At 36.4% G+C, this 17,805-nt stretch overlaps 2 protein-coding genes across 5 annotated transcripts in view; one reads left to right on the top strand and one right to left on the bottom strand.

Annotated features, from left to right (window-relative positions):
• Window positions 1-17,805, top strand: part of LOC139982685 (uncharacterized) — a 46,790-nt gene that overhangs the window by 190 nt on the left and 28,795 nt on the right. The window contains exon 1 of one of the 4 annotated variants that reach the window (XM_071995731.1): window positions 14,048-14,840. The exons of 1 other annotated variant lie outside the window; for it this stretch is intronic. The gene's annotated coding sequence lies outside the window, so the exon portion shown is untranslated. Of the gene's footprint in view, window positions 1-14,047; window positions 14,841-17,805 lie in introns of those variants that run through there. 2 more of the 4 variants (XM_071995729.1, XM_071995728.1) reach the window with 2 other exon arrangements.
• LOC139982544 (uncharacterized) lies at window positions 77-13,800 on the bottom strand. Its single transcript, XM_071995436.1, has 8 exons — window positions 13,511-13,800; window positions 8,342-8,581; window positions 6,130-6,372; window positions 5,886-5,985; window positions 4,930-5,307; window positions 3,646-3,823; window positions 2,815-2,900; window positions 77-2,208 (listed from the first exon to the last, which is right to left on the bottom strand). Exons 1-8 carry the CDS (start codon window positions 13,522-13,524, stop codon window positions 1,927-1,929), a joined length of 1,521 nt encoding a protein of 506 aa, XP_071851537.1. The 5' UTR covers window positions 13,525-13,800; the 3' UTR covers window positions 77-1,926.

Here is a 17,805-nt window from a genome sequence, read left to right on the forward strand (position 1 = left end):
ATCGTAAACGATCGCTTACGAAGAGTGTACACTGTAAACAATAGTTAGTCTATATGACTAAAAAAAATTAGTCACAACGATGCCTCTATCGACCAGTTTCTTCTAGTCATTTGACTATATAACATTAGTTTTGTGACTAATTAAATCGAGTTTTCTGACTAATTAAAATTAGTCCTACTACGATGCCTCTATCGACCAAAGCTTAGTCCAGTGACTAAAAATATTAGTCATTGCAACTGTGACTACTTATTTAGGTCACAAGACTAGTTTCAGATTAAGTACTGATTAGTTAAGAAATGAGATAGTGACACACATTGTAAGTTTCATGGTAATTTTTATTAACATTCAGTATTAATGCAAAATGTGACAAATAAACATTCCATTTAAAAGTCATCTCATAAAGAACAGTAACAAACACTAAAGGTTAAAGAACATTTAAAACTGAAATATATATTTATTGGACAATTGGGAAACTTATCTTTACAAAAATGTCAAAATCTTCTCCGATAAAACATCTTGAGACTACTCATGGGATTACTTTGAAACGCTCCTAAGTTGGCAGTGTTCAAGAGTTTTCAAACAATTAGATCATGCATCATTATGGGCTCCATCAGTTTCATCAAAATAGCAGCATGGAAAAGATGTGGACAGACAGATAAAGGGAAAGTTTGGGAGTACACAGCTCAAATATAAAAATAGAACTTCAACCAAATAAATTATCTTAATTAATATTTTAATATAAATATACATAACATAGATTTAATATACACAAAATAATATATCATATAACTATTTATAATTTATTTATAAAAATAATACCCCATGTCAAGTCAAATGGTATAAAAAGGCCTTGAGTAGCTCTATATGACCTTAGCTGTTAAAAGGGCCAGAAAATATCCTTATAATCATCATCTCGAATTAGGATGATAAATAAAAATATTACCATGACAAGCTAAACCAAAAAGTGAGCTTTAAAGAGAACCATTGACCAGAGATTAAATTTCTATGTCTAACAACATCTGACAACTACATTTAAAACAAAAGAATAATATAAGTCATTTTATGAACTTGGAAGTGATATTATTCTGAGTTTCTGACCATGAGATGTGATGGTACAATATTATTGCAGAACATGCAAGTTGAACATGTTATTATCATTGAAGCAACACTAGGGTGGAACAGTAAACAAAGTATAGTTACAACATTTCTAGAAGTACTTTATCACAAACCATAAGCTATGTCTTGACTGGTAGACAATTACCTTCTAGGTCAATTTTTTGGGGTACATTTTAAATGAGGTCCCCACATTCAATCACACTAACCTCATTTAATCATTGTAATTATTTCCAAGTACACTGAAGTCCATGTTAAAGACTTGCCCGATATATCGAAAATCATTTGCTGATAATTTGATCTTTGCTTGATCCCAAACGTGTGCGCAAGTACACAAACAATAATCTTATACACTACACTTATGTGGGGCTTAGGCATGCACTATAGCATATACTAGTAGTATGACCGGTGTGCATTATTGAATATAACCGGTGTGCAGTATTATGTGTACGTATATGGCTAGACAAGTATATTTTTGAATTACCTCGCAGGGTACCCTATACACCTGAGTAAATAGAGGCAATTGAGATTAAGTGCCTTCATTAAAGATACATACAAATCGACCAGGTTGGTACATGAACCCACGATCATGGAATCATGTGTTCAGTGCCCTAGCCATTCCACCACAACTTCTGTATGTCTTTACGTACTGTGGTTATTTCACTGATTGCATAATGCGCACTGTATATCACAGATTGTTCCTTATATTGAATGTACGATTTTATTATCATAACTACTACAAGAACAAGACACAACATTTCTGTACGTGCTAACACCATTGGGGTGAAAGTTCAAGCGACCAACATATGATATTTACATATTCATATTTATTTTTTCTACAACTCTCATAACTGTCTTGTCAACTGGGAGTCCATCCTGGATGTTTAAAATCATCCTCTGGTAGAAGTTTAGGGTTTTCTTCAGAGCTGTTGGATAAACCAAGTTAAATATATAAAATGTAGCCAAGTAGACAGCAAAAGCTGACATGAAATTGGATGATTCTGTGACTTTGAAGCCATCAACTTTAACTGTGTAGCTGCTGACTTCTTCTTCACCTTCAAACATTTCCATGATCACTGGAAGTTTAACTTCATGCTGCCAACAAAGAAAATGAAATGAATAAGTAACCAATTATTTTAGGAAGCACAATGGCAGATCCAGGATGGGATTTGAACCCATGTAGTCAAAGCAAACGTCATGTTTTTAAGAATGATTGTGCAAGTCACCATATTAAATATGTAATTATTTAATATATAGTCTGTTTAATAATAGCATTAAAGACGATATTACATATCATTGACAAATTTTGTTAACATTATGAGTCATTTTCCTTACATGGCTAAATTTCAATGGTATCACAGTACAAACGTTAAAATGTCATTAATATGCAGTGTTGCAGTTGTGGTTGAGGCAACAGCCTCCAAGGCAAAAATTTAATGAATTTATTTGCCTTAATATATTATTAAAATTTCCTTGCTTTTCTTCAGATACTTTATTCAACTCAGACAGAACTAGTTGTTGATGCTAAAAGGTCCTTTACAAGGAACGTTTCCATTTATTGTTTAATGAAACTCATACACATATCAGTTTGTCTTTTGTTTCCCTTCAATTTAATTATAAAGGGGGAAGTTAATGACAACCCATAAGAAAAATATGCGATAAATTTAGGGTAATTATCCATTATATATATAAGTTACTTACAGTTTCATCAACCACCGAGAGCATACTTTCCAACTTCTCGTTAACAAGGGTTGGTACTGCAATCACTGCAGCATATTTAGTGGCCTCTATAAAAAAAAACATAGGTGAAACTGTTTTGTAATCCCCTTTAATATTAAATATCATGATATCCTCACTCCTCAGAGGTGTTTTCTTACAATATATTTGAAACACAAATGAAGACAAGATCAGATAGGCCTAGCTTATTACATTTGAAGTTTGAACATGATCAACGGTTATGTGAGTGGTGTGGCAATGGACACACTTGACTCACACAGTTAATACAAACCATTAATTTGACCTGACTGAAGTGTTACAGAGCTCTCTAGCAGTGGCTACCTAGAATAGGTGGGTCCTTCTTTAGTCCCCCATGCAAGGATGCCACTCTGAGGAGGGGTCTAAGGGGGGGGGGTATCCCCTTTGAGAATATATCTTATTATGATATAATTTTATTATTATTTTGGGGGCTGTGTGCCGCTTGGCACTCCCCTGACTGGTACCCTGCAGGGCGGACTGCCCCCCACTTACTACGCCATTGCTCTCTAGACCAGCGGTCGGCAACTTTTTTACCCATGAACTAATGAATATCCCCGGAACAAAGCCACGACCCAAGAGGTACTAACGCCTCAAAATATTATCGCTTGAAAATGTCATGTTCTATTGATGTTAAAGTACACTAACGACTCACATGCTGTTGTTTATAAACACTGATCATACTAAGGAAGCGTTGTTGTTTATGAACAAATTTCCTGTCGGTGTTCGCTTGATATTTTTTCTGCTCTAGCCCATACCTTCATCCAATAAAATACTAACCATGCCTTGTGCTCTCATCCTTATATTTCAAAATGTCTCCAATAGCTTTGTCTACAAGGTTTGGTCGGCTTTTCTTATTCTTCACCGTTGTTACAATAGCATCAGCATATTTGGTGAAGCCATCATGTATCAGGTCCCTAATTGAGGAGGATCCAATTCTCTGGAATTCCAAAATTATCTGAAAATTGAACAAGAAATTAAAAAAGTTTGGTGATTACATTCTATGTTGGTAAATGAAGAAAAGAGTTCTACATAACAACAAAAGGAAATAAATTGTAATGACCGTATCAGTGTCAACATTACTATGAGGTTAGTGATTGCAGTTCCTGTTAAAATAACCAGATGAGTTTCCAGTTTTTAAGTGTTTGACCTCCATTGACCTCAGGTGGCACACATTTAGTGTCATCTCCAGTCATTTTATTATGGGGTACTGCAGACGAAGGTCAACATGTTTGTATTCCCCATTTTTGGACAATCACAAATCTTATCCTGGGGCACAGTACGTAACATTTTAAGGTGTGTGTGCCCCCAGCCCGGGTATAAGGTTCCTCTATACATGCACTATGCTATCTTGAGATATTGTGTTTACAAGCAAGTCATCATGGACACATATACATCACGTCATCATGCAGTGTACTCCAGGGGGGTTGTAGGGGACCCCCTGAGTGTAAGTTGCCACCCCTGGGTGGATCTTGCCGCGCCCCCCCAAAAAATAGTGGCCGCCCCCTAATTTTTTTGTCTAACAACGAATACAACAGAAAACCAGAATGAAAACATTTCATGGTTCCTTGCTGCTGTTCATTAGTTCCATTATTAGGGAAATTTCTAACAAAGCCCTAATACAACAACAGTATGCTCACAAACTTTTGTGGCCAAAGTAATGCTAAGCCCTGATATCAATTGCAACACACATCGGTGTGTGAAGACTATCTACCATAATCATCATACCAAGTTTGACGAAATTCCGACTAGTAATAGTAGCCAAGTAATTGCAATTTGGAGTATTTCACGTTTGACCCCATGACCTCATTAATATTCATGAAATGAGCACAAAAAAAAATAGGGTTCATCTACTCACTATGGGCCACCCACCCACCAAGTTTGATCATGATCAGTCAATCCCTTGTTGAGTTATCGTGCATACAAGCTAAAGCGTCACACACACACACACACACACGCATACACTCGCCAACCTGAATACATAGGTTCCTTGGCTTTTAGCAAGGAACCAAAAACTACACTGGTTGGTAATTGAAAGGAGCTGTATAAACTGAAAGTAAATACCTCATCTTCATCGAAAAGCCATGGGTACAGCTCCTGGACCTGCTTCACAGAAACACCTTCTTTAACAATCAGTTGTCTTCGATCTGAGAATGTTGCTGACATTGCCTCTGTCACCCTGGAGTAGTGAGGTTTCTTCTTGGCGTTCTCCCTTTTCAACCACTGAATATGGGATTCAATGGACTTGTCATCTTCTGATTCTTGTCTTTGTGGGAGATAGTTAATCATACCCCATTGTGGTGGAGTTTTTCTGGCAGCAGGCACTTGGGGAAGATGAAGAGATGGTCTCACTCTTTTCCGTGACTGCACCACAGGGATTGAGTTGTCCTCCCTCTTTCTTGCATTTGAAAATTTGTATTGAAGTCTGATTTTCCAGATGGACTGCAAAATAAAGTAAACTGACAATTAGTGTTTATTTACATTACTCAACTTTTTCCTAATTGAATAATTTAATTCTACTCACACTACTCGACCAAACTTTTAAGCAATGTAGCCATTTTCTGTCGAGGGGGTATGAAAGGGAGCGTGCCCATGGAGAATGGTGAGCTAGGCTGAGAAAAAAGTAATATTGGATGAGAAATAAAGCATACAATAGCATCCATGTCCATGTCTATGTACAGGTGTAAGTAACATGGACAAATTGGTTAGTTAATGAGGTAGTATAGATTTGCACTTCAATACCTATCTGTAAATAGTTGCCCACATGGTTACCCGCTCCAAAAAATGTTATCTGCGTTCTTTCTCCTACTTATCTACCAAACATGCATTACATTTTAATTACTTTACCATGCTTTTGGTACTCTCAACCCTAATTTTTCTTTCCCTACTCCATCCCATCCCCCACCCCCCCAACCTAAACAGAGAAAAGAAGAAAAATTAGACCATGGATCTGTCAGAGCAGGCGTTCAAACCCCCTCATGAAAAAATGCTCACTAAATATATATATACTGCTGACATACCTGAACATCTCCTGTTGACATATTTGGCTGGTTGGCAAGCTTGGGGTAGACTTTAAACAACTTCTGAATAATACGCTCATACTGCATAGTCTTCGGGTAACTATCAAAAAATAAACCAGAAAACCAAAATGTTTAGTGATTCCTTGCCATGTTAAAACATCAAAAGGTAATTGCACTGCACAAACTGGCACATATCAAATTTATATCTTTTACTGAACTATTTATTCCCTCAAAATGCACTTACTAAGTATATACTTTGACTGCATTGTAGATGGCTTCCAGCATCGCAGACCGTTCTGCTTCTTTCAGAGGTGGAGACCCAGTTTGAAGTTTATCAACAATAGCCGATGAAAACTCTGGTAGCTGAAAATGAAGGTCCCAGTTGGCGTCAGTACGAGTTGAAAAAATTGTACTTGCAGATGAGGTTGGGAGGTTTGGTGGTGGATCTGTCAACAGTGATGGTGACACGTCACTAGCAAGAGGGCATCTGTACAAACAAAATAATGATACATATAACCAGAGATGCCAACCTCTTGACACAAACTAGAGCACCAATGGTGCAGAAGCTCATACCTTTTCGAGCTTAAAAATGTAGGGCCCACAAAGCTTTATGGCCCACCAAATTTCAGGCCATTTTTCAGATTCCACCAATTTTGGGCCCATGAGGGATAAGCCCCCCCCCCCCCTCCGTTAGCAGAATCCTGGCCACACCACTGGCTATAATTCCTATTTTCCGCCTTTAAATCCTATTTTACCCACTCTCTCAAACAATACCACTGACCTACCCTATTAAACTATCTCCCCTCTACCTGAGCAGACCTGAAGCACTCCTTGCCAAAATTTTGGCTGGCTGCCTACATACCTCAGGCTCAAAGACTTCTAAGAATCGGCAAGTGATGATTGGCTATAGGGCTCTCATGCTTACAGTTCAACAGTTAATAACAACTCCCAGTCCTGCTTTAATTCCACTAACAGCCTCTGCAGAGCTTAACCACAATTTTATGTAAACAAACACTGCAGAGACTGGGAGACAAATTAAAGGAGCTTTGGCAAAAGGTGAAGGCTCAGATTTTTTTAAACAATGGGGATTAATTGTAATTAATTAACTTTTGACCAAAAATTATTAGGCATCACCTTATTCATACACAATCCAACAATCCTCAGTTCAACTTTGAATATGATCCATCAAAATCTTGGGGAGATTGAGATATTTGAAAATATTACAAAGAATGACCTCCGATGACCCCCTAAATGACCATTGACCTCAATTTTCCGAACACCCCTCGTAACTCTCATCCTGAGGAACGTCGAGACCAAGTTTCATTTTAACTGGCCATACACTGTACGAACAGGAGCAATTTGAAAATATAGGGCCGCGGCCCGGGCCACAAAAGACCCCTAGTTGATCTTTGATCTCAAATTCATGAACACCCTGAAGGTAAAACTTCCATAGTACTATCGTGACAAACCCTCAACATTGTACCATGGAATCTGTAGGAGAAGAAGCATTTTGCGTATTACCACAAAATGGCCCATAACGGCCCACAGGTGACCTATGACCATCCTAAGTCTGTATGACCATCCTAACTGTACTTATTCAAAAAAAATCTATATACCAAGTTTGAGTTAAGTCCAACTTTCCCTTGTTTAGTTACAGTATACCCAAGCAAGTGTAAGGTCCACCACACGAAATAATTCATTTTTAGAGGGTGGTAATACCCAGTATCACTAGAAAACATTTTCATATGTTGCTCTTAAGGAATGGAACGAATTATCAAGGAAGTGTAAGAATGCCAAGTCTTCAAATACTTTTAAACTTTCTATTTTATATTCATTGTCGTCTTATTTTTTTATTATTATAATTATTATTTTATATGATTATATTTTTTCATTTCACTATTAGTTATTTTATTTCAGGGCCTCGGGGGAGATTAGCTTTACGCTAACCGAGTATACCCTTTAATGTAAAATAAATAAATATATAAATAAAAGTTTCTAATAATGTACCCGGAAAACAAATGAGACTCGTAGCTAAATGTCAGTGCAATGCATTTTGAACGGTGTTGTAACAACAGTCGATCAGATACTGACAGTCTATAGGCTGAGTGATGCGTTGCTGGACGTGAGCTGTACAGTAGTAAACAATCTAAATCCTACCTACTTGAACGATAAATCTTTGTGTCCAAGTTTCATCAAATTCTGTCCAAGTATGTATGCACTATGCAGGAGGTAACTTTGAAACAAATTGTTGACAGAGTGATAGAGATGGATAGACGCAGTAAGATCACGATAGCTCCCACTTAATATGTGAGCTAAAAACATGTCTGCTGAGCATATTTTGCAAATTCGAGTCACTATGCGTCTGTTACTATTTTTTCCATTGTTTGGCCAGAATTAGCCAAATTTGGCATTATTTTACCACTTTGGACAAGGATAGGAGTAACAAAAATTCTTACCGATTAGAACTTGAAGTGCATTGAGAAGCAGATAACAAAATTATCAAAAACTTTGTGTTAGTTGGAAATGCTTCTTGGGGTTCAAGGTCCCTCCATTCTTCAAAGCTCCTATCCCAACACTGCAGCTTAATTTTTTCCTTCAGTTGGAACACTTCAGAAGCCTTGACTTCCAATTGTTCTTTTGTATTACTGCCTTCTCTTTCTATTTTTTTGTTTTCATTGCCATACATGAAAAGATATCTGGAATACAAGATATAAATTTTCATAGCAAAACGAACACATACCAGGTAATTAAATGCCTCTCCATTGTGCCATTTAGGATTTACTGTAGGAACATGTTTACTTGCAGAATTTATTGCACATAGTCAAACTACCACTTACCAGTGTGGCAATTTCATTCAATAATGGTGAGCTGTTTTGATTTTCAATAATATATGTTTATTTAAATAATTGAGCCTTAAGAATAATTCTTGTCTGTCCCATTTGTGATTGTATTTAATGAGAGAGAACGAATCAAGAGAATAAACAAGCACGCAACTGTGCATAGTGATTCCTTGCCATATTTTTTTAATGTTATTATTGAATGTTGACAAATGTGAATCAATATTGTGAAGGTTGAAGCAAATCTGATTTTTGGCTATCTGACAGTCCTGACAACAAATTTATACACCACTGTTTTTTTGTTGAGTCAAATGACAGAGTTAGTGGTGGTATGTACAGGTATGTTTACAACCCATTGACAGTGGTGTATGCTTAAATGTCACCAAAAACTAGCCATAAGACCCAAAGGCACTACTATGGTAGTAGGATGTAATGTCTAATTACTACAATACTTTGTTCATTTCCCTGGCATGGATACACACTGAGAGGATAGTGATCCAGAAGACTGTCAGTAGTTCTTAGTGAATATTGGCCGGTGTCATTGAGGACGTAAGCATGAAGATGATTGCAGTAATCAGATGTAGTAGTTTGCCTACACACAAAATAAACCGTACCACCAATCCAGCAAATAAGTTCAACAATGCCAAATTTAATTAAACCCTCTGGACCTACATCAGTGATCACTGCACATCCTTTCCAATAGGAAGTACCACTGCATTCAGCTTTCTTTGCTGTGTAGACCATTTCTGCTTCACCAGTAACTGGTAGCAACACATCCTGGATGGACTTAAGCATTAACCTGATAGGATACAAGCTGCCAAAAGAATGTTCAACATGTCCCTTTGAAAGAAAATTTCTTTTAGTTCGAAACCAAGACTGATAATATTCATGCCTGTTTGCCAGTGTTTTGCAAATATTCCTTCTATTCTTTGTTCTATGTGACAATTCCTTAAAATACAGATGTTTCCCTTCAAATCGTAATGTCCAGCAATGCACTAATGGACCAAACTGCAGCATCTGATGAGGATAATGGATCATGTAGTGGAACTTGGAAGTCATAGAGTCATTCGGAAATAACACAAAATAATAAATTAAGAATGACTCTATTAAATCAGCTAAAAATTCACTTAGGACAACATTTGTGTGTGGAGCCACAACTAACTCCACAACGTCAGCAATCAGCTGTAACAACTTCCAAATGTTGTCACCAACTGGCACATGCTTACCAACCATCAATGGAAGAAGCCTTTAAAGACACCATGTTTGAATGGCATTTTGTTTCACTTTGAACCTGTGAACATTAGTTTTCATCTTTGTAGGCTTATTAACCTTGTCTGTGCCTTCATATGGGAATATGTCAATTTCTGTGTTGAGTTGTTCAAGAGAAAAGAAATTTTCTTGAACACAATGCAAAATTACTTTTTCCAATACACAAGGTACAATGCCTTCGAATAAGTCATGTGCAATATCTGAAGGTAACCCATTAACTACATGGAAATGTTGCAACACATTAAAAATGGATGATTTCTTAAGACCATACATCCCAGTAATTTCTGGAATGTTTTCTGCCATCCTGGCTTGTTGGTCATATGATGCACTTGTCCTTTTCGTAACTGAATTTGCATTCATGTGTTCCTTTATTTCCCCTCTTGTTACAAGGCAGAACCTACAGGGACGAAAGGTGTTGAAACTCTCTTGAAAGCCACCAACAGTATGAGCAGCCAAATTGTCTGCTACAATCATGGAAAGAGTACCCTTGAAATTATGTTCAGCACCATCTTTCTCAACAATAATGCCATCTTTTTCCAATTTTTTGAGGTCTGCTACCAGAGGGGCTAACACTTTGTGAAGTCCAAATTCTTTAACACATTCAGTTTGACACAGCAAAGACAGTTGAATAACATGCAATTTTGATCTCAACTTTGGGCTTATGTTACCAATGAGAAAATAGAATGCTGAAAACTTCAGATTTTTTACTTTATTTCCAAGTGGATTAGCCACACAGAAGTCATCATGATACAGTTGAATTTGAATATTTTGTGATTCAGCCAATAATGGGCTATTTTTACAAAGAGCCCCATCGCAATAGTCCTGTAGGGAGCCGTCAGGACTTAGATGTCCATTTACCACCTCAGCAAAAATGTCATCCTGTTTGAGCAATAACTTGATCGTTTCCAATATATCAATATATTGAAAAGTTTTTTCTTTGCCATTTGCTCCAACTCCCAATAGGTATTCAACTGGTTCAACAAAATCCAAAGTTTGTGCACAGAAAGAATTTACATGCCTTGCATCACTGAAATGATCCAATGACCTCCAAAGGGAGCTTTCCCCAAAAATGTTGTTATGATCTATCAGAGTAGGATCAATATTTTCATTTTGAAGTGCAGAGTTAACTTTCATTTGCATATCGGCACTGAACTCGAGAAGCAGATTTTGCATCTCAGTGGCAACAAAGTTTCAAGCTTCATGGCAAACTTTAAATTTTTCTCGCAAACCAATAAGAAATGCTGCAACTTGCTCTTCTGTGCTACTTTCAACTGCAACAAGATTAGGATTATTCAACTGGCCAACAGGATTTGGATGTTCTTCTTGTTCAAAGTCATCAATCTGTTCATCATCATTGTTGACATTAATATTTGCATCATTTCTTTGTCTACCATATTGGGCCCAAAATAGAGAATGCTTTTGTCGGATATGTATTTGAAAGCTCCTTGTTGAACTGAAAGTACGATGACAACTGTTTATGTTACAAGTGATTTTACTGTCTGGACTTTTATGCATGTATCTATAATGTTGTAATAACTTTAAAAAGCTTTGTGTGGTGAACTGGCACTGACAACATGGGAAATTTACCATAGTGTTGAAGTTTGAAATGTCAACTATATTGTTAATACGTTTGAAAATTTTGCTATTAACTATTTCGCCCAAGGTTGTAAAAGATAGATGACCGAAGTTAGCATTGTGGTAGTGGCAGCTAGATGTTCAATAAATTCTGCTCAAAAATATGTTACCAATTCCTTCATTTCTTTTTTACAATCATTTGTAAAATATATCATGAAAATGGACAGGAAATTTTGGTGTTAAATGAAAATGAACATAGGCATGTAATATAATCTCTAGCACAATTGAGAAGCTGGTATGGCAATCTCCCTGTTCAATGAAATGGTATATCTGCATGAGACAAATGGAAAATAACTGTAACAAATTTTAATAACACATAACTGCATGAAAAAGTAAACTGCATGAAATTGCTGTATCATTCTGTGAGTTTCTCAAAATGATAAAAACTGTTACTTTGAGCATCTTTATTAACTATTAATTTTGGTGATTCTTTGTGAACTCAACAACTGTATTGGCTGGTCACCAAAACCCTACCAGACTTCATTGTTAATCCTTGTGAAAAAAGGACTTGGAACACATGTACTGTACTGTTAGTTATCCCATAACAACACAAACTTGTCAAGTCTGGTTGAACTTTATTACATTTCTCAATTATTCTAATAGAAACTATTCAATCAATACCAATTATGGCCTACACCTGTGCCAAACATTATTTTCTGACCACTATGGTACTGGAAAATAGGAAAAAGCTAGATCCCAAATTTTAAGATCCGATCGGTAACATAGGCTAGGTCAGTTGTTTCTAAATATCATGACATGATTTTGCATTTAATTGATACAATTCATCCAAAAGAGTCTCTAGTCACTATGTCAACTCGTCTACTACCAACTCGCCCACAATATTTGAATGCCCACAGTTGGATGTCATGCCCCCTAAAGTTCAGTCCTGGCTATGCTTATTATTGATTTTTTATTATTGATTATTAATTAATAATTTTTTAGATGTGGGGTATTTTCTTTTGGTGGGGTGACCAATATAAGAAATGTTCTTAGGTAAGGGATCACAACATATATGCTATGTTAGTGCCCCCCCCCCCCCATCACTTTACAGCAAATGTTTCAATGTAAGAAAATGATATAGGCCTCCTAGCCTCTATGGGGGAAAAGATATGTCAGAACTGCCCTTGTGATGAAATATATATATGGTAAGTGAAACGCACATGGGGACAAGTTAGGGCCTTACTACTGTATATACTGCGTACTGTACAATTTACAACAAGAAGCTTTTTAGTGTTATTGGTTGGAGTTTGCTGATAATAGGTATGCATATGTAGAGCATGGGTTGGCGAGTTAACGAATCGGGGAGTGAACTACTTGGTATAATGGTAGTGAATGAGTTGTTAGTGATCGAGTTGGTAGCTAGTGGACTTGACACCAACAGGGAGAGTTGACTAGTAGTTGGCGTGTGGACGAGTCTGAGTTGGTAGTGGACTAGTTGGTGTCCAGACTGCATTTCATTTTATACTCACACCGAAGGTACGCCAAGAATTTAAAGTACCTTCTAGGCCTAAGACCTAAAGTAAATTCCACGACGAAGTTCTTCAGTTCAGAGTGCACGAAATGCAGGCTGGGTTGGCGTGTCGACGAAGTGTCTAGAAACTTGACGTAGGCTAGCCTACACCACAGGCTTTCGCAACATTATAGAATATAGTATACTAGCTAATCATACACATTTATATCATAATTGTCGTATAAGTGTGTATTACTGCTACTATAGACTTAACTCCTAGTTTCGGCCTAGCGTTGGCAACAGTTATGCTTACTGAGGCCTAACGTTATTAATTAATAAATACTTTCCAGCAAAACATATCGCGGATATTCAAACCTTCCTTGAACATTATGTCAATTATTATTTAATAAAATTTCAGTTGTGATTGAACTTACCGAACTGACGACATTTTGAAAATGCTTCGGAAGATTTGTTAAGTGATTGGGAATCTTCTTATTTGTTGATAGCCCTTTTACTATCTGCAGTTACGCAATGTACCACGTACAACGTACGTACGTATGTACGTGTATACAGTATACATATAATCGGCGGCCGTCGTCTGAATTTTTGATCTCTGATCAGCTGAGCAGACGGTATTCTACGGTACGATGATTGGGTAAAAATAATGACGTCATTGGTCAAAGCTGAAAGCTATAGAAAGTAAACAAACAGAAGACTAGAACATTCTCGTCACGCTTACATACATGACATGCATAGTGATTTTCAACAAAGTTCGTACAAATTTATGTGACTAATTTATGTTAGTAGAGCGACCATGCAAATTGGTCTGCAACTAACGAATTGGTAATGACTAGCTAAATCTAGTCACTGTGACTAGAATTTTGCCATTCGTGACGAACTAATGTTTACAGTGTACGTATTATGTCTAATTATACTTAAATGATTGTTTTCTAAATCACACCCAATTTATTTAGTAGATGCTGCAAATGTTACGTTTATAATACCGTATTTACGCTACTTCTTGTAGCCTAGGTCTAAAGTATATACAGTGTGAGCCTGTTTGTAAATGCCTTACACTGTATATGTGGTAATAACGTGCTAGGTCGTTGTGTAAGAGCGCCACCTATTAAGATGGCGGCCCCATGTATCGTTAGATTTATGTACATTATATATTATATTCAAGATGGCTGCGCCCATGTACCGTTAAGTGTATTGGTTCACCATATACATATTGTGCTGAATATTGCATTGAATATTGTATCCTAAATAATGCAACGATGTCATAGTATGACCTATATGAATATCTCGGAGGTTATTTAGCTGCATTTTTCAGTTAAGGTTAGTATGCCGTACCTCAAAGTAAATTAACTTGCAGTTTATGGTCATGAGTTTTAGTTTATGAATCGTTGTATCAGTCGAGGGTAAATCGAAATGGACAGGTACGATGTCATATAAAATTGTGTTAATTTGTTTTTAGAATGCAATTGTGGTTGTTTAGAGGCAGACGTGCCATAACTTAAATGTTACCTCCACTACTTGTTTAATCCTAAAGTGTTATTTTATGAATCGTTTAAGCTTTGATGCATGAGTTAAATACCTGTGTCATGGCCATTTATTATTCATGTTGTGTCATAGACCTATATATTATGCAAGGAGGTATTTTGTCTTATTAACCGTTGATTACTGAGGTTTCATTTATGGATTTATACTTATGATTCTTTTCATATTTTTATTAACAGTTTCAGAGCTTTACGCATCCGTCCGGTGGGTTGTACCACCGTCCTCTCTTTATCCTCTTCTATATTTTACTGGCTCTTACACCCAGTAAAGGCTAAGAAACCCCTAATAAATTGGAGCAAAACTATCCGTCTGTTTTTTATTCTTCTTTCGTGAATGCTCTCGTACGGCATCACATACAGATAGGAGTAATATCTAAGATTGTTTTTCTTCAGCCAATGTGCGTTCTTTGTACAAAACGTATAATTCGTCATCATCACAGAAGCACTAAGCGGCTTCCGTAGAGTTCTATTAAGATTACAGATATGCTTGGTAATATTTATTTCGTCAACCACAATGCTTAATATCTGATTTGCCATAGTATGTTCAATTCTCTACAGTGTTTAAATTGAAAAATCAACTCATTTGAATATTTATAAATATAAGCATTAAGGTATCCTTCGTTCCTGTTCGTCGTCCATCTTATTAAATGTATTGATTTAATTATGTCCCTTGCCATTAAAATACAATGTCTTACGGTTATAAGGTACCGCATCCACTACAGTTTGGGTATTTATCTCATCGTGACGGAAATTTGTAATCTGTTATATTAGAAAATTGTCGAGGTGCAAGGCAAAACTAAACTTGGAAGCTTGAAAGAGAAGTTATGTTTGTTAATTGGATTCCAAGCATGAATAGTCCTAACAAAGACACTGTTTCACTTGATTCTAGTAATTCACTACGTATTAATGACGTGACTCTGATACATGAAGGAATTTATCAGTGTATATACGATCATCATAATGTAACAAACTATTCATTAGATATTAAACGTTGGTGAAATTGTTTAGAATACTTGCTAGGAAAATACGTTACTTATTTGATGTATTTGTCATTTTTGTAGTAACTGTTCAATTACATCACAATTGACCGATTAAAAAATAACATAACTCAGTTGCCTCAGCAGCAGATTACCTTTCTAATGACACCCATTTATACGAGTAGTGCTTTTATGCATTAACTAAAGTTGTTGGAGTCAATTTGCCTATAAAGAGGGCATTTAGGTTTTTCCGGGTATAATTCATGTCTTCAGGCAATGTCATTTTACATTGTTTCCACCACAAAAGAAAAAAATAAATGAAAATAAATGGAACGGAGAGGGAACATACATCAAAGACATAGAAGACACCGAAACATTAAATGTGCAGTATGTCCTCTTATTACCTGGCATAACGTTACCCGTTTCTAGTAGCCAAGTTGCTTAAAGTTTGAGAGGATTGTATTATTAGATTAGCTCAAGTTAGTTCCCCCTATAGAAAACATGGCTTGGCGTTCCCGGTATTGCCAACGCGGTCAGAATATTTACACATCTAAGAAACAACAACTAGAGATTACAATCTGCGTTATCACAAAGCCAAGCTATGTAATTCAAATTACTTTTAGTTGTCTTAAACTCCACATAAACAAGATTGTGTTTGAGGGTTGCATGGGTTTACGACTATGGCAAGCCATGTGGGACAAACACCGCATAATATATCCACGTATTAATTGCAATTTATACGTGTATTAATTCGAATGACGACACGAAGCTGCTTCGATTTGGGCTTTTAAAGTGATATCGATAGCCCGCCACTGAAAACATTTATCGCGGATGTATGTACACAGCAAATACGGAAATATGTTTTCGTGAGTATTCGAATTAATCCGTGCATATATTGGATTTAATCCCCACATGTATTCGAATTAATTCGCGGATATATTTGATTTAATACGTGTATATATTCGAATTAATACGTGTATATATTCGAATTAATGCGCGGATATATTCAAGACTTATGATTGGCTAATAATATATACGCGTATATATATATATATATTCAAATTAATACGCGTATATATTCGTATTAATACGCGGATATATTATGCGGTGTTTGTCCCACATGGCTTGCCATATACCACAGCACAAAACAATGTGTATCAATTTCAACATAATTTAGCCTAGTGTAGACATACGAACGTCGGGTTTTCATCGCAACCCGCGCCCACCGTTTGTTAGACAGACATAATGTCATCAAATAACCATTCCTACAGTGTTTTGATTTGCAAGCTGCATACCGCTTATTAAACTTGGTTGTTTTTGTGTTACAGACAGGAACAATAGGAGGCTTATATTGGCCTTATTCCCTAGTGCAAAATCACTAGATCTGGCATTCACATTCCAGTGAAAGAACATGTCAGCAAAATAAACATATACATGTAGTAATATTGTTATGCTATTTACATGTTGATACGGATGCCGTGTCTCGAATTAACTTCCAGAAGTAAACTACAAATGGGTCTTCTGATGAGTTTGGTCTTTGTATAACTCTTGCGCTATCTTGAATCATGTTTCGCGGATATTTTAAGAACTCAACTGTGCGTAATTCTAGCGTTCCTGAAAATAAATCATTGCTAGAATTTGTACGTTTCACCAATCCGGCATTTAACAGTGTTGGCGGAGGCAGTGATCTATTTTAGTTCCAAATCATTAAAATGAAGGGCTACCTTACAATGTTTTTGTTTGTTTATTATCGGTTATATAGTCATAACCTATAATGTTAACAATTGAATCTCAAATTTCCGATATGGATTGTATTAGCAAACAAACTGGGATGAATGGTCGACAGCAAGTCACGTACGCCATATTCCGTAGCGCTTAGCATTCAGTGTTACAATTTATAAAGACGTCGACTTTTTTGTGACTGCATGAACACTGTTCATTGTTGGAACTTCTTTTATTCAAAGGATGCCGATTAATTTCGAATGTAATAAATCCTTCATTGTAAAGGTTAGTCAATATATTGCTGAAACATATCCCACAGTGTTTTCAATGAGATTATTTTAGACTCCTTAACTATACCCATTGTCTAGGTCTGACAAACTTGTTACGATTTAAACCGAAAGGTCATACTCATTCAATGGATTCGGTTCAATGAACGATTGTTTGCAACAAACAAATAAACATAAATCAGAT

The sequence above is a fragment of the Apostichopus japonicus genome, chromosome 16 (assembly GCF_037975245.1).
Source record: "Apostichopus japonicus isolate 1M-3 chromosome 16, ASM3797524v1, whole genome shotgun sequence".
Classification (NCBI taxonomy): Eukaryota; Metazoa; Echinodermata; class Holothuroidea; order Aspidochirotida; family Stichopodidae; genus Apostichopus; species Apostichopus japonicus.

Coding starts and splice junctions, on each gene's coding strand:
- LOC139982544 (XM_071995436.1), bottom strand. Junction 6,373..8,341: donor TGCACTTCAAGTTCTAATCG/GTAAGAATTTTT, acceptor TTGTTTGTACAG/ATGCCCTCTTGCTAGTGACG. Junction 5,986..6,129: donor GCAGTCAAAGTATATACTTA/GTAAGTGCATTT, acceptor ATTTTTTGATAG/TTACCCGAAGACTATGCAGT.